General features: G+C 38.3%; 3 protein-coding genes, 1 non-coding gene and 1 pseudogene across 4 annotated transcripts; all 5 read right to left on the minus strand.

Moving 5' to 3' along the window:
• Positions 1-260: 260 nt before the first annotated feature.
• Positions 261-3,323, minus strand: LOC112199734 (annotated as a pseudogene).
• A 1,826-nt stretch (positions 3,324-5,149) lies between these two features.
• On the minus strand, positions 5,150-6,583 carry LOC112196872 (probable ribose-5-phosphate isomerase 2). Its single transcript, XM_024337333.2, has one exon. It carries the CDS (start codon positions 6,260-6,262, stop codon positions 5,483-5,485), a length of 780 nt encoding a protein of 259 aa, XP_024193101.1. The 5' UTR covers positions 6,263-6,583; the 3' UTR covers positions 5,150-5,482.
• Positions 6,584-9,604: 3,021 nt separating this feature from the next.
• On the minus strand, positions 9,605-11,855 carry LOC112197511 (protein PIN-LIKES 2). The gene is made up of 2 exons (XM_024338227.2): positions 11,498-11,855; positions 9,605-11,086 (listed from the first exon to the last, which is right to left on the minus strand). The coding sequence occupies exon 2, from the start codon at positions 11,043-11,045 to the stop codon at positions 9,678-9,680; it is 1,368 nt and encodes a 455-aa protein (XP_024193995.1). The 5' UTR covers positions 11,046-11,086; positions 11,498-11,855; the 3' UTR covers positions 9,605-9,677.
• A 2,908-nt stretch (positions 11,856-14,763) lies between these two features.
• On the minus strand, positions 14,764-14,846 carry TRNAL-UAA. The gene has a single exon. It is a non-coding gene; the product is annotated as a tRNA-Leu (tRNA).
• Positions 14,847-16,919: 2,073 nt separating this feature from the next.
• Positions 16,920-17,525, minus strand: LOC112199735. The gene has a single exon (XM_024340711.1). The coding sequence runs from the start codon at positions 17,523-17,525 to the stop codon at positions 16,920-16,922; it is 606 nt and encodes a 201-aa protein (XP_024196479.1).
• Positions 17,526-17,614: the final 89 nt, after the last annotated feature.

Genomic DNA, 17,614 nt, shown 5'->3' on the forward strand with positions numbered 1-17,614 from the left:
AATGACCAACAGCAATTACCACCGAATTTGCAACTAGAGAAAAGTTGGAAAAGGCAATTTCTCTCTTTTTATGTCGGCATTCTCTTTGAGGCTCTTCCTTTTTGACGTGAAGAAAATGCAGTGTAATTGGTGCCTAGTGGTGCCTACCCAAGTTGAAGAAAAGGATGCGAAAAAGGAGCAATTGCCTGCCTCTGTTGATTTTATATAATTCAACAAATCACATCAATCAATATTTGCTTTCGGTCTTGCTAATTGCAATATTTTTCCTTGGAGAGGGGTTAGGATTCGTTTGGCAATGCCTATGACGTGCTTTCTGGAAAAGCACCATCACTGGCTTCCTCAACAAGCACTTTCAGGAGAGGACGCGACGAAACCAAGAATTATGAACATGAACCCGATAACAAAAGAAGGATGCAATTCATTGATGGCTATTTGTCCAAGAGAGAACATTCAATTCATAAGGGCATCATACATTCAGCTACCAAAAAATCCACACTTCTGGCGTTTCTTGGTAGATTGATCAAGAGTCTAGGACGACACGAAAATTTTACGAGACCCTTCCAGACATGTAGTATAAATAAATTTCAGGAGAACAAAAACCTCCCTTGTTACAATAAAGACAAAACCAAATCTTCCACAATTTAATTGGAACCGAGAATATGTAACTTGCTCTTGCATGCAGTAAGTTAGATACTGAATTCGAACTACCCTCTTGATTCTCGATCACTTCCCTGCTACCTATTTTTCACAGTGACACCAAGCTTTCCTGCAACAATCACAGTGGTTGCCACGTCCAGAAACATTCCGTGCTAAAAAACTCCATCAAGCTGCAAATTTGTATCACTCGCAGTCGTCAAATGTCCCATATCTTTCTTGAAATACAAGTCCACAATGTAATTCCCATTGTTACATAAGGCTTGCCATTTTCACTGAAAGACCTATGCTTTGCTACACAATCCGCACCCACCCTCAAGCTCAACCAAGTTTTGGAGCTTTCCGACCATGAATTTCCAACAAAATGGCACAATCTAAACTGGCATAGCAAGCCCACCACCACCCAAATGCTTTTGCTTGGATTCATCAACAATCACTACAAATTTCCTGCAAAGCCCCTCAACCATCTTCTCTCTCAGGAACGCCCCACCTCAGCCTTTGAATAAAATGAGGTGGGGATCGACCTCATCAGCGCCATCTATTGCAAGATCAAGAACAGATATGAATCGAGGTCCGACAATGGATCACCGATATGGTGGTTATTCCTATAATGTTCTTAAGCTTTCCCTAGCGCGAAAGATCACCAATTCAGTCGACAGCATGCTGAGTTGTGGAGCCAGTTCCAAGCCTGAGGACCATGCCAGACTCAAAAAGCCTTGTACGCAGCAGCTTTCTTCAATTCATCATGAGTTAGAATCACAGCTAGCTGGAGAGGAGATAGAGGTGACGAGCATGTTGGAGAGGCGGTACTAAATATTATTTATATTTACCTGATTTGAATTTAGGAAATCATTCGGCAATGCATTCATCTTCTCATTATTCCTACTTCTCTTCTGCTTAACAAACCCATATATAGGGATTACATTAGCAAGAAATTAATGATAACACTCATATGAACAAGTAATTTATGATCCATCAGCCTTGTTAATATGTTCACCAAACAAAAAAGAACTATTACAATTCTTAATTATTAATCTAAAACAAAAGGTTGGGAGCATTCGTTCTCAAAGTAAAAAGAGCAAGAGAAGGATTCCATGCTTGATTTAATCACCACTTGAAAGTTTTTTGGGCTGATCCACTTCGAGTTAAAACCAGACCTGGTACAGTAAAATTTAGCTTTTATAAAAACATGAATTTGATGTTTCATCACATAGCGAGCGAAGTAGATTTAACAATAGGCAGCCTCCTATCAACTGCGTCGAACATTAACATAGCACAATCCCTTTTTCCTAGTATCCCCAGAAACTCTTTAATGCATGTGACAGATATCTTTAGAAATTCAGACATATATCTTTTTCAGCATTTCAAATCAAACTGAACAGAAACGCTACAAGCTTACTGAATTTCTCCAAGAAACAATTCATTTGATACCCAAACATATATTTATCAGCATTTCTCAACCAATAAGACCGTGCATCTTAAGCCAATACTGGATCTAGCTTGACTGCAAGTGTGCATACATTTCATGACCTTATGCAACCAACTTAAATCAATTGAATAAACCAAATAACCAGGTGGTCCCACATAATACTCAAGAAGGATTCTCAACTTTTTTTTTGAAATGCCACCCTAAGGCCAGCCAAGAAGGCATGATAAAACTAACAGGAAACCGATTCTGATGGACACAGCCATACAGAACAAAAATAACATAGGAAATTTAATTTCCAACTGAGCTACATAGAGCCAGTAAGCCGGAATTAAACCTAAAGATAACATCTATAAAAATAAAAAATAAAAATATAAAAAAAATCGCACGAAGCTGCCCAAAGCCGCCGAGTAACTCCGTAATCAAAAAACCCCAAAGAACAGATCTGAGACATGGGTTGGAAAGTCTGAAACCACATCTGGAAGCACCTTCCTCTTCTCCAACAGTGATGCACTATCTGTGAAAGAGCCGAGGCCACCGAAGTAGGACAAGATCGAAAAGCAAAGGACTGTAACAATGGAGAATGGTGGTTGTGAAACCCGTGCGTGAGCACCCATACTCACCTAGGTAAGTGATTTTCACTTTTGAGCAGTAGCCATGAAAACTTTCATGGAAGAACTCAGGTAAAGGAAGGAGTGATGATATGAGGTGTTGGCGGAAGAGTTCATGGAGGATAAAGTCAGATCTGGAAAAGTTTGGGATAGATTGATTAAGAAAATATGAGAAAACAAGCAGGGAGGAATAAGATCCTCCAGATCTGAACATAGTACAAAAACACCACAAAGGGTGTTTAAGGGGCTGATACTGATGGGTGACGGTGGAATGGTGAAGAGGGAGGAAGAAGATGGAGGCGGGTGGGGAGATCTGTGTTGACAGCGGACTCTCAATGTGAATGGGTGTGTTGAAAACTCTAGAGAGAAGAGGGAGCCTCTCTCTCTAGAATTCTCTCACTCTCTTAAGAGAATTGTTACTCTCTTACGAGAATTCTCTCTCTCTCTCTCTAGAATTCTCAACTTACAGGCAAGTAATGCGGATTAGCTATGCCCCAGCCTTGTTGATAAGGCTTTAATCCACTAAAAATATCTTGCATCTTCGTCCTTTTAGCTGCCAAAACAAGGACGCCCTGTGCCTTGAGGTGCAAGGCTCGCAGGCCCTGAGGATTGTATAGTCTCCCAGATTCCATTTCTCCACAGCCCCCAGAGTTTCATCCCCTGCAAATTCATCAAGAATCAAGATTACAACATTACAAACTACGGATATTTCAGCTGCCAAGCTATTTAGACTTCAAAACAGTCAAAGGTTACAGGAAAGTAACAGGATGTAAAGCATTTACGGATCAGCTACTGTCACGTGTTCATTTATTATGAGAAAAGACCAACTCCGATCAGTTTGTGACAGGAAAAGAATTTTCTTTATTTAGTAACTAACTTAATATGGAAAAAAGATCAAGTACTTCAGCAACAAGAATGAAGATGAATGAAAACCACTGAACTTTGTTCATACAATAATGAAGCTTGATTATGTTCGAAACCCAAATGCAAAATGACTCCAAACTATCACTTTCAATTTTCATCTCCTCATAAACCAAACAACACATGAAAGATCTAACCTTTACACAATCAAATTGAGAAGCATACCTTGGCTAAATTTGTCTGACTTGAGTTCGAGCTGAAATGGTGCTCACAGAACTCAGAACCAGGAAGAAGTAAAATGAAGCGACAACCAACAAGCACTTCATTTGCAGTCTTATCTTTGTATAAAAATCTAAGGGCAGAAGCCAGATATGAATCAAACCATTTTCAGAATTTGATAATGGCAGAAACCGAAATCTTGATGATGAAGTGTACTAAAAAAGAGAATGAGTGTGTGTCAATGTTGTAAGCTGATTACATTCTCTTGTTACTAAGGGTTTATATATTGAATGTGAACTTCTGATCTTGTCTTCTGTGCAACTAGAGGCTAGTGGACTGCTTATGAGGTCATTGTATATACCGGCTACCTCAAAAATATTAGACTCTCCAATATAATGGGTTGGCTAGTAATGAAATTAACGAAATATGATAATGATATTCATCAGCATTTGACAAATCACAATAGTTTTACATCAATTAGCACCCAATATTTACCTAGTCAAAAAGCATTTCTGTCTAACAGGCTGGGTATGGTCACCTGTCCAATAACTTCTAATAATAGAAGGCCAGTCTGAATTCCTATAATATGACTACAGTATTTGCACATCAACAGCCTGAACACAGTTGACAGTTGTGATCAATACACATCAAAAGCCATCCCACCCATCCCACAGACGTTTTACTAAAAGAATCAGGAAAACAGAAAGCAAAAAATAACAGAATCCACTCCCCTCCTTCCGCATTATAAACCGTAAGTCTGATGGGAATCTGTCTTACCATAAATATTGTTTCTCCTGCCATTCAAGGTTCACCACATAATCTTTGATTAAGATTTTCATAGCTCAATTTTGCTTCTGGCTATGCTTCAGCTAGCAGAGTATTAGGCAACTCTTTTCAATACCAATGAGCACATAAGCCAATTGAAATCCTGGAATGAAAAGAATAGCTCAATTGCTTAAGTTGTAACAAAGATATTTGAACAACAGGTCAAAACAATAATTACCTCAATGCCTACATTGTAACAAAAATATCTCCAGCCACCAAGACCATACACATCCTCCATAAGTCATCACTGATAATAACCAGGTTGCTCCTTCTAAAAGGATCCCTTGTCAAGTAGAGAAAGAAGATTTTCCTGCAGCTCCCCACTGAAAGAAACATCTCCCTCCCCAAGGGTTATCCACACTGACAAATGACACCTTTCTGATGACTCAATTACTTATATTTGGGGATGGTGGTGGTTCAGAATCATCTCCCACTCACATTTCAGAGGAAAATGTAATACTTGACAAACATATATTCCAGATGAGAACAAAAACATTTAGATGATGCTAACGTCAACCAAGAAACTGAACTATTCCATTCCAATTCATGGATGTCTATCTTTGCAATTGAGATTGTTCAATTCATAATGGGACGAACTTCATATGAAAAACAACATGGAAGGCCATCAAACTTAAAACTGTCAAACGTTCAGCTACCCACACAATCACCAACTTTCGAATAGATAATATTGAAATGTCAAGAGACCCTTTCAAAAAAAATAGTATAAATTAATACCAGGAGACAAAACCCTCCCTTTGTTACATTGAAGACCAGCCAAATGTGCCACAACTTGATTGCAAAGCAAAGAGCTATAAAAACTTGCTCCTACATTAATAAGTCAGATACTAAATTCAAACTACCTCAGGAAACATCAGTGCCGGCCCTACTACTTGTTCTTCACCGTTATGCCCATCTCTCCTGCAACAATCACAGTGGTGGCCATGTCCAGGAACATCCCATGCTCCACAACTCCAGCAAGCTGCAAAATCACATCACTCGCGGCCTTCAAATCCCCAATGTCCTCCTTGAAATACAGGTCCACAATGTAGTTCCCATTGTCTGTCACATAAGGCTCACCATTTGCCCCCGAAGAAGTCCTCAGCTTCGCAACACAACCCGAATCCTCAAACAGGTTCTGGAGCCTCCTGGCCGTGAATTTCCAGCAAAACGGCACAATCTCCACCGGCATAGCCAGCCCGCTACCACCCAAATGCTTCACAAGCTTGGACTCATCGACAATGACCACAAATTTGCGGCAGGCACCCTCCACCATCTTCTCTCTCAGCAGCGACCCACCTCGGCCCTTGACCAGGTTCAGGTGGGGGTCCACCTCGTCGGCGCCGTCGATGGCGAGATCGATGACGGGATGGGAGTCGAGGTCGGCGAGTGGGATTCCGACGGAGACAGCTTGCTCGTGGGTCTTTCTGGAGGTGGGTATTCCGACAATGTTGTGGAGCTTCCCCTGGCGGAGGAGATCGCCGATTCGGTCGACGGCGTGCTTGGCCGTGGAGCCGGTGCCGAGGCCGAGAACCATGCCGGACTCGACGTACTCGACGGCCTTGTAGGCCGCGATTTTCTTCAGCTCATCTTGGGTTAGAGTCACAGAGGGAAGAGAAGTTGAAGATAGAGGAGAGGACGGCGCAGGGACCAAGATTGCACCTTCCATGGTTAAATCGGCGAACCCAGAAAAATGGAGGCAAAAGAAATTGGGGGAAACCGGAGAAAGGAAGAGTCTTTGTTGGGTTTAATCAAGAATGGAACATGGGCATTCAGGAATTGAAGAAAGGAAGAACACCCAGAATCTGGAATCATAAAATGGCAATCAGAAACTGGGGGAAATTGGAGAAAGGAAAAGTCTTTTATTGAAGCATGGATATTAGGGTTTTGAAGAATTGGGATTTAGAGAGGGAAGAAAACCCCCAGAATAAATCTAGGAATGTGTGGCGGTCAGCATTTGCAGAGATAGGGTTTGTGAGGAGACGAGTTGGGGATGGAGATGGGGGTTTGTATTTATAGGGGAAGAGGGTTGAACGAAGGTGGTGGGAAATTGTGGAATTTGGAAAATTAGGGTTTGGATTGAATTGTAATTTACGTTTGTTTTTTTTTTTGGTCTGAGAATTGTAATTTATGTTGGAAAATGCATAATTCGCGTGGTGCGGAAAATATTGCCTTCTGTTTCTGTACTCTATGGCATAGAGCACTGACAAATAGGGGCTTGGCCTATGAAATGGTCCAATATGTTTTTGATTAGAACTATGTTTTTGATTGGAACTACCGGCTAATAATGGTTCAATTCTGTCATCATCTCACCATGACTGGTCCACAGAAATTAAAAAATAAAATAAAAGATTAAGAAAATATTTTTTAATTTATGTGGACTAATCATGTTGAGGGGACTTTTATTCTATTTTTTATTCTCTGTGGACCAATCATGTTAAGGGGACAGAATTAGAATAGAATAATGGGGATGGCTGATTTTTGTTCTATGTTTTAATCTCTGTGGACTAATTATATTAAAGGGACAGAATTTGGATAGAATAATGGGGACAGCTGATTTCATCCTCAAGTTTTACTCCCTGGCTTTTAATAATATGTTCTGGTTTAAGGAGCAATAATATCAACGACAACTACTCACTAGTTTTTGCTATTTATGTGTCAAGTTTACGGTTATTTTTATTGGTGTTTGTTTTGCCTAATTAAGCTACTATGCGACACAATACGTGAGATAATAGCTCATAAACAATTAATTTATTTGAGATTGTGCGGTTATCTCTAACCTCTTATTATTTTAAATAAACTTATAATTTTTGTCGTTTTAAATCTTTTCTTTCTTTTTAAAAAGAAAATCAAATGATTTCACTCTTACTCCCATGATGACTTGAACTCATGACTTGAATTCTAGGTAGTGAGCGCTCTAACCACTAAGCTAACACCACAAATGTCTTCCTTCTTGTATTTATTTTCTCATAGATTCTCAAGACATATAATTCATTGGTTTGTTTTTTTTCCAATATTTCAAGTTGAGAAAAAAAAAAAAAAAGGATTATAAAAAGGAAAAATGTAACGGTTAATGTGATCCACCCAGTATGCTCTTTTTCTAGGACTGGGACGTCCATGCATTTGAGTACGACTAATTGAGTATTGAGCATGGCTGAAATTGAATGGACCATATCTTATCACAATCATAGCATATGAATGGAATCAGATTTCCTCTTTGTTTGTGATTATAAAAAGAATAATACTAATTTAAAAAGTTCCAAGGTGGTGGTGGAAACAACGCATGAAACTTGCCTTCATTACAATTCTCCGCATATTACCATGCGTCCACGCCCAGCTCCACCACTGCGATTCCCATTCCTTTCCTTTCTTATGAGTTATGACCACCGGATTTCCTTTCCCAGTATTCATGTATTATATTGCTAAGCTTCCTTACAATTTTCTAAGAAATCTTGTTTATGTTTTGTGTGTTAGGATCTTCGACTTTGTTAGTATTTTGTTTTTATAAAAAAAAAAAAAAAATTTAATTAAATTAAATGGAAAAGCCTCCAAAACAGCCGCTATTCAAATCACCAAATAAAATTACATTAGATACTAAATGAGGCAAATTTCGTGTCCCTAATCCTAAACCCGTGAGCTGTCGACTCTAAGTTTTATTTATAGAATTGTTTCTGAATTTCTGGGGCATTCCAGTAAGGCGCCTTGTTTCATGCAGTTCTTCCATGAAAACGAGAAGCTAGGATTTGGGGAAGGGCATCTTCTTGGGAAAGTGAAATTGATGTTTCAGTAGTCTACAGTTTTCCACAGTCCCGTACTGAGCAGCCTCCCTTGGCTTTTTGTTATTTTGTTATTTTATGGATACCAGAAACCAAAGAAAAAAACGCAGTATTAAACGACCGTGAGGAAACCTTCCGCGGCCACCGTCAGAGTTAATAACTGACTTTGGCCCTCCTTCAACCGCCACTGGACGGTGGAGCCGCCACTTCATTTGTTTTGTGTCAAAGGCTTGACTTGATTTCAGTAAGCGAAGGCTCATAACCAGCCCCAAAGCTTTGTGTTTTAAAACATTCGCGGAATTAGTGATGCTTCCGAGTGAGTGTAACATACCCTAAATTTACTTCGATTGAATGTGGTGAAAAAACAAGGATAATACCATCAGTTTTGGTGATACTTTTAACCGCGTAACGCATCGGTAAAAAAATGAGACCCTTACAAATGGACTAATCGAATTGTGATTTACGGGTTGGTGTAAGTCTAGTGCTTAGGGTAGAATTAAAGAACATTGTCATATCATTTAGCGAAAACAGTAGCTGATATACTGGTGAAATATTTCTTTCAAATATCCACAGAATAACTTGTGAGAATGCCAATAACATTGTCGTAGGAAAATGTCTTCCTTCTTTGGCCAGTTAGGAAAAGATTCCACATATTCCACTATATAAACGAAAATCCCCTACCTGGCAATATGAAGGTCATGGACAAAGAAGTTGAAACTTGGAAGTAACTAAGCCTGTAACAAGTTTCAATTGACCACGCCTAACATGTTCTTCATATGCAATGGCTGGTCCAGATTCATACCAGGACTTCAAGTAAAGGAAGGCTTTTCAATTTTCCATCCTGGGAGAGAAAGAAGGTTGGTCAAATCAACTTTCATCAGGATATTACATATAGAGAAATGTATTGTCGGTTTGAAATTGTCTTCATAAAACAAATAAGCCACCTAAATTGCAAGAAGTCCCACCAATATGGTCAACCTTGTGAAGATGCCGTGAAGATGTACCTAAAACAAGATCCAACGCATTGCATAGACTTACATGTACAATTCGCCTACATTTCCAGGACCTTTACAATACCATGGAACAGAGTGCTGCAAACTTCTGGTGTCAATATTAGTTCTGAGTTTTGACAGCTCTGATTTTTAAACAAACAAGTTCCTCTCATGTAATCTAACATTGTAAAAGACTTTAGTTGCCATGTAAATGGCACATATTAAGCACGATAACTAAGCATAGAATGAGGCAATAAGGACTGTATCATTCAAACCAGATCACAGAAAAATAACACAAATCCATCTTATGCAATTCTCAGATGTGTGGTATTAGTTTGAAGTAGATGACAATATACAAGGAAAGGGAGAAGAGAGCAAACACATGCTGCCAGAAGATGAGTGCTGATGCCTCACTAACTGCATATCCTCTCAAACTGGCAATTGCTCCCAATAAAATTGCGCTTGGGGTCGTGTACTGCAGCAGAAGTACAAACCTATACATTGTATCGTCATCAACCAGAAAATCAAGCTTATCGGCCAACGCTACAATACAGATCCCCACCAGAGGAAGCACTAAGAGCCTTGCCACTGATATACCGATGGTAGTTCGAAGGCCAAGTTTAGAATCATTTGGTCCCTCTGCAAGCATACCCCCAAGAATAAGCATCACAGAAGGCACCGTAGCACCAGCTAAAATCTCTAAACTATCTGTGAGGAAGGATAGTGGAGCATCATATCCGAAGACAAAAGCTTTCAACTGAGGCACTGTCCCAATAATGATAGCAAACAGTGAAGCAATCGTTGGGGGTTGAAGTATGTGACGTATTGGAGTTTGTTCGGCAACAATTCTGATCCTCCTAACCACCCTTGGTTCAGCCAAACACCTAATGGACCTGGGACTGTTTCCACCGCTTTCCACAGAGAGATCACCATCTGGAATACCAGTCTGCGAAACACTTGAGATGCTGTTGAAAACCCTAGCAATAAAGGGTGTCTTGGAATGCTCAGTTTCCTTTTCTTCCATACCAGGCCATTCAGCTTCCACAAGTAAAGGCCTACTGAGATCGTTACCTATGTTATCTTTCAACTCCTCAATCTCAGTCCCCTCAGTCCCTTCCTCAACAACCTCATAATACTCCAATGGTGGCTCCATCATATGATAGACAAAGGTATAAACAAGAATTACAGCAACCCATTGAGCAAAAGAGACATAAGCCACCCCTCTCGAGTGACAATGAGGTCCAAATGGATTTTTCTCAGTATGACAAACAGATCCAACAAGAGCAAGCGGGAGATTTCCTGTATTCCCAAATGCAGTCATGATAATAGTAAATCTGTTCAACTCTGGGGGCGGATGACATATAATCACCACCAAGTACCCAAGGAAACAACCAACAAGTGTACTCACCAACACATTAACTGGAATAAACCACCACTGAACAAAGTTTTCAAGCGTAATGGATTCACCTAGTTCGGTAAAGATTAGACAGGGCAAGAACAAGGCAAAAACAAGCTTGCTGAGGAGCTTAAAGGTAGCTCTCGGTATGATTTGAGTTTTTGGGTAAGCGAGAACCAGTCCTATAATTGTGAGGGACAAGAGTTTCATCAAAGGCATTATCGCACTCATCACGTCCCCAGTGGATTCCAAATGATCTCGAACCAATTCAACAAGATACCGAGACATCTTTCCTCTAATTACTCGAAGATGAAGAGCAATATGTCCTTCTGCAATAAATCAAATAAGAGCTACTTCAAATGAATACATCAACAACTAGTACCTGACTAAATTTGAAGTTCCACAGCATCGATTCAGCATAGTACTCAGATATGGAACAAAATCAAAGAGCATGCATCATGGGTTTTGTCATAAACCCAACAAATTAAGATACGTGAAGAATCACCATCACAAATCGAATAAAGAATCAGTCTTTGTTCCAAAAACTCCCTCAATTGCCTCACACATCAAACCAAACCAAAATTTCATGAAAACCAAACACGGGTTTTAACGATTTCCACAAAACTTAACGAACCCAACAAAAAAAAAAATTTGATTCAATGGAACAGGAAGAAGAAAAAAAAGGACAAGAATTTAACATCCATGGAACACAAAACTGCACAACTGAGAAAGAGACTTACATAAATGGAGCTGGAGAAATCTGGAGAGGATTGAATTAATGGTTCAAGTTCCAGAATGGGGTTTAAGAAGAAAGATTCGCCAGGGAGGCCTCAGACACTTGAAGCCAAAATGTCAAAACGATGGTGTTTTGTGTCTTGTATAAAATGATTAGCCTGAAAAATAATTAGCCACACCAACCATAACCAAAGCTGTCGTCACCTGCTGGAAGAGGGACACAAATACTTTGTGTAAATATTAATCCATGTAATAGAATTCACATGGAGCTTGAAAATGTAATGAAAATAAGGTCATGGATCGCAGTCAAGAAAAGTTGAGGAAGAAACAAAAGGCATACATACAAATATCAGATAAGGTCTGGTTTGTGGCGCTGGACGCATGCGCTTGCGCTTGATCCAAATGCGACAAGTCTAAGATGCTGAATACTAAATCGGATCGGGTCGGGTCGGGTCGAACTCAAACTTCAGCTCGAGGGATGTCTAAAGTTACGTATATCTTCAGGACTCCTATTGCAGAACTTTGGGCTCTCTCAAATGTAGAGGAAGAAATATAGGAGATCCACAGGTTTTGGAGTTATTGTTGGGCTTCAATGCCTAAGAATTTCTTGTTTTGGGCTGAGGCCTATTATGTAACCATAGAAATTGAAAAGTTCATTGAACCAAATATAAAATTATAAATTGCTCACGAGGGGCATCCAATAAGGAGCATACAAAGGATGGGGACAGTGGTATGTTGGTGGTCATCAAGCCCTATGACCCATTGGGTGAGTGGAGGGGGGTGGTGGCCTGGAGATGAGAAGATCAGTTGGGCAATTTTTGGTTTTCTGATGATTGCTCTTGGGCTGGTGTTGGAGTTTTGGGGAAAGGAGGGAGAGGGTTGTAGCTAGTTCTTATTCTTGATTAGGGTTTTAGGTTTTGTTAGGGTTTTTTGGTTAGGGTTAATAAGTCTCCACTCTCTTGAGTTGGGGTTGGTTTATTTTGTGGTGCCATGGTTATGGTGTCATACCTGGAGACGATTAGGCTTATGGTCGGTTTACTCTTGGTGTCAATATGCTGACATGCGATCCTTGCACGTGGTCTTGGCTTTTTTGAGACACTGTGTCAAAGAGGACGTAGTCTCTTATGTTGTTGATTACAAGAGTTTGTTGAGAAACTCGGGTAAATTTGGTCTAAATAGCCTGAAAAATTAGCGTATTGCGGTTATAGTTGAGCCCCTAGGGCTATCGGCTCATAGTACCTGTAACTGTCTTCTCTTGGGGTTTTGGTCTATGTCCCCCTCAAATGTATGGTTTTGGTGATTGAATGAATGTTCTTTTTCTCTCAAAATAAAAATAAAAATAATAAGGAGCATACAAAGGCCAACAAAAGCTTGACCCTAGAGCTAAGATAGGACAAACCATAATGTGTAGTGTGTACTACATCAGCAAATTGTCTATGTACAATTCAATACTGGTTTGAAGTGCTTACAGAAAAACTAGCAAAAACTGAAGGTAAATCTTCAATCTCCTCAAGATAATGACCAACAATGAAACCACTGTCACGACTTTGATATTTGTAAACCAAACCATCTGGATCTACAATCCGATTATGCAAGAAATCGCCAAACCAATCAGATCTAGACTTATCACAGCTTAAAGCACTCTGCTTACCAAGGAATGCAATTATAGTACTCACAGCGTGATTATATTGTCTATAATAGAAAGTAACAATCTATAATAGATTGTCCTTTACAGTCTCTCAAAATTGTTTCGTAGGTGAGCAGCTCTGATGATTTTAATAGGCTTATTTGTTATGGTACTTTCGATAAATGAAAATATAAATATATAATCAAAATCTTTGGATAAGCAGTCAGCCTTGAATAATCACGTTCTTTTTTTTTTCAATAAAAAAATAAAATCTTACACATAAAATTTGTAAGTAGTATATACATAACACATAAAAAGAGAAAGAAGTGACATGATTGTTTATATTTTATTATAGAGAAAGAAATCACCTCAATAAAAGCAGTAATAGAAGAGAATACAGTTGGCAAGACGCAATTAACAATTCGGTACAACATAACAATGTGTAGATATGCGTTTTCATAACAGGGGACACAATAGTAAGGTGTTCTCAAACCCGGGATAAGATTCTTATGCAAGGAATAATATAGTTTATCTTAGGGCTGCCTAATGAAAGGAGTACTCATGTGACACTATAGACCTCTTGGATCAACACCTTAAAGTTATTCGAATTGTCGTACTTTATGAGGTCAGGGTTGTTTGGGCATTCTGAATTCCAGTGAGAAGCTGGTTCCTCACAAATACTACAAGACTTCATAATAACACGTCATACTTAACCCTTATCAGAATGACCACCCAACGCATGACATCCCCTACAAACTATTGCATAGCCACTACCAACAATTGCTGTCTTTAGGTTGGGATGTGATCCAGGTACTGGCAATCAAATAGGGGTCATCATTTGACCCTTCGGCCCTAAACCCGCCCCACCCTTAAGGCCGAAGCCCTACCCGGTCCTTGCATTAGGGCAGGCCGACCCGACCCTTTCTCAAATAGGGTAGGGTATGGGCCATGTCAATTAAGCCCTAATAATTTCCTATTTTTCCTATTTTTTAAAATATGTTTTTTTTCTTTCTTTTTTTTCTATAATATACAACTTATATCTTCATTGTAATTGATGTCCTAAGCTTTATTTTTTTAAATTTTTGTTTCCATTGTTAAATAACAATTAATTTTAGGAGATTTAGACACATAGTTAATTGAATATAACCACCTTAACTAATATTTATAATGTTATAAGTTAATTTCAATATATATGTATGTGTGTGTATTAAATATGATCAACAAAAATAATGAGTCTTGTATTACCTATATAATTATTAAGCCACATTTTAAGATAAAAAAAATTAATGTATTTCTTTTTGTTAAACAAAATAAGACCCTTTTTGGCCCATTTCGGTCATATTTGGCCCTATTCAGAGGGCCGGGCCGGTCTTTTCAACCCTAACGGAAAAGAAATATAGGAAAAGTTCAACATGCACACATTAAATCTATTATACATTTATACAAGACCTTAGCTTGCTCGATTTCCCAATTCTCAATATCTCTTTCCATATGCCAGTTTAAAAATTTACAATTATAGTGTAAAGAATATAAAGTTTGTAAAAAAAAAAATATTTAAATTAAAAAATATGAAGAAAATGAAAAGAAAGATGATGACGTTTATTAAAATTAAAAAATATTAACAAATAACAAATAGTGTGGTTTTGCTGGCTATGGGGTTCGAACCCATGCGCACTTATGTGCAGTAGATCTTAAGTCTACCCCCTTAACCTCTCGGGCAAACCAGCTGTTGGTATGTACTCTTCCCCATCGTTATTATCTACATTACCAACTGTCACCGTCTCACAGCATAGTAGAGCTAGATTTTCCCACAATTCATTAACCGGGTTTTAGTAAATATACAAAATTCAATTCTCAATATTAATAACTTTTTAAATTAAGTTAAAAGTCTTCAATAAAATGTCTTAGAGTTGTTAAACCTTCTACTCATCTTCATTGGTGGATTGCAGTACTTGTGTATTTGTACATGATCTAAAGAAGTATCATTGTTGCTGAAATTATTAATTTCATGAGCCATTCGATTCATTTTTAATATGGTATATACATATGTCGTTTTATTTTTATATTTGTGTTTTTTGTACTTAATGTATGTCTTGGTGTAGATTGTTATATATCATTGACTGTACATTAATCTCAATACTTTTATAATGAGAAACAACAATAGCTTCAACCTTTTAACATAAAATGTTGATAAAGAAATTCTTCAAATGTAAAATCACTAAAATGTGAATGAGACTTTACAGTAACAGGGGCGAAAAGATTTAGAGATATCTCCGTCTCGTACACGCGGGTTGTACAATTGTACCACACTACCACTCATTGCTAAATGCCTAAATTCATGTTCAGTAAACTTCTTGATTTTTTTTGTTTGTTTTTCAGCTTTTCAAACTCATCATAATACTTGTGGCTGAAATATGGACAAACACTGAAAGTAAAGAAAAATTACAAAGGGAAATAAGTGTAAAAAGAAGAAAACGTGTGTAGAAAAGTGTGAAGAAATGGATAGAAATGACCAGACGTAGTACATTGGTTTTGAATTGAGATTCCCTGATTCTTAGTTGTATCATATCAACATCATATCATATGAACAGTAAATCCATGAGAACTGGCAGGTGGGGGTCAGTGGGACTGTAACTGTACTGACAGACACCACAAGTCATCAGAAAAATCATTTACTCAAAAGAAGAAAGGTTCTCTGATCAGCCAAAAGTACTACACTCAATTTTGGAGAACTGCATCTTACGCAACGAGCCAACGATTCCAATTTCTAAATATATTGTCTTTTCGTAATTTGCGTTCAGCTATTGAGAGCTGTTCATTTTAGTTTCCTCGAAAGAATCAAATGGTTGGGAGCCAACTAGATCGGTTGGTTTTCAGATTTTAGAACCAACTAACCTTAACTTTTTCTCTCTTTTTGTTTTTGGTAACTGTTCTAGCTCGACTTCAAACCTAGCGCTGTTCAGGAGGTTCATTCTTTCAGAACCTTACTGGGGATCGATCGAGGAAAGGAATCAGGGATATTACACACATATTTTATACCTAGCTAGGTACACTTTCGGAGGCTCAGATGGCCATATGTACGTTCAATCATACATGGAGTGTTTCATCCAGCGGCGAACGCAGGAATATATATCACTGGGGGCAGGTTTCTAAGTAACTCATTTATTAACAAATTTGTACCAAATGGGAAGCATAGTTTACTCATTCAAAGAAACATAGTTTAATAGAAAATTTCAAGTGACTCATTCATTAACAGATTTGCACCAAAGAGGAAGTAAAGGAATGCAATTAAAGAAACAGGATTTACTAGCAAATGTCATGTGACTCATTCATTACAAACTATCATGCTCAGCTCTTCAACTTGGAAAACCAATGTCCAATAGCAGAAAAAGTTTAACAAAACAGAGAGCTTGCAAGAAACAAAAAAGAGCACATACCTAGAAAAGCAGAGTGTACGTCTATAATTGTCCTCTACGAGGTGCCATGTTTTGAAAACCCTGAATAATAGACTCATTGTTAATGGAATTTAATATGTCCTTCTCAAGATATACAATTAAGCAGTCATTCATCCATTGATCTCCCATTCGATTGCGAATTCGATTCTTTATAATATTCATGGCAGAGAAAGCTCTTTCAACAGAGGTTGTTGCAACAGGAAGTACTAGAGCCAAAGTGATCAGCAAATAAACATAAGGATATGTCTTATGCTTTCTTGTCTCAACTAATTTCTTTGCAAGATCAGCAATCCCTTGCAATTTTTGGAACTTGTTGTTAGATCGCATATCATCAATATAAGTCTCTCACTGACATTCTAGCAACAACAACTCTGATGCAGAAAAATCATGAGGATAAAGCTCAGCAAGACGCATCAAACTTTGCTTATTATAAGTTGCAAATGAATAATTAGGACTTAGAGATGCCAAACAAAGGAGAAGTTCAGTAGAAGCCTCACTGAAACGGTTATCTAGCTCCTGAAGTTGGAAATCAATTACTGCACAAAAGAAGTCAAAGCGATAGTAATGCATATTTGTCATTTCAGGAGCTCTACACCTTGATTTTCCTGGACATACATATTGATCATCCATGTTTGGAACACTAATATTCTCTTTTCCACAAAATAGAACAACCTGCTCAAATAAAGAAAGCCATCCACTCTCCCTAAAAGTCTGGAATTTTCTCTTGCATACTTTCACTAAATCCATAGCATTCACTATGTCCTGATCATCTTTTTGTAGTGCTTGTGATAACTCATGAGTGATTCCAAATATAATTCTCATCAAATGCAAACTGAATATGAAATCAAATGATTGCAGCAACTTCAAAGAAATAAAAGCTTCATGCTTCTGATCAGAACTCACTTTATCAAATGCTATTTCATCCAACACATCAATTATGGAAGAAAACATGACAGTAAAGTTTAGAAGAGTACCATAATGTGAGCTCCAACGCGTATCACATGAACGCTTAATTTCAGTTTCTTGATTGAGTCCGTGTC

This window comes from Rosa chinensis, chromosome 4 (assembly GCF_002994745.2).
Source record: "Rosa chinensis cultivar Old Blush chromosome 4, RchiOBHm-V2, whole genome shotgun sequence".
In the NCBI taxonomy this organism is placed as follows: domain Eukaryota; kingdom Viridiplantae; phylum Streptophyta; class Magnoliopsida; order Rosales; family Rosaceae; genus Rosa; species Rosa chinensis.

Coding starts and splice junctions, on each gene's coding strand:
- LOC112197511 (XM_024338227.2), bottom strand. CDS start 11,045: ATGTCTCGGTATCTTGTTGAATTGGTTCGAGATCATTTGGAATCCACT.
- LOC112196872 (XM_024337333.2), bottom strand. CDS start 6,262: ATGGAAGGTGCAATCTTGGTCCCTGCGCCGTCCTCTCCTCTATCTTCA.
- LOC112199735 (XM_024340711.1), bottom strand. CDS start 17,525: ATGTTTTCTTCCATAATTGATGTGTTGGATGAAATAGCATTTGATAAA.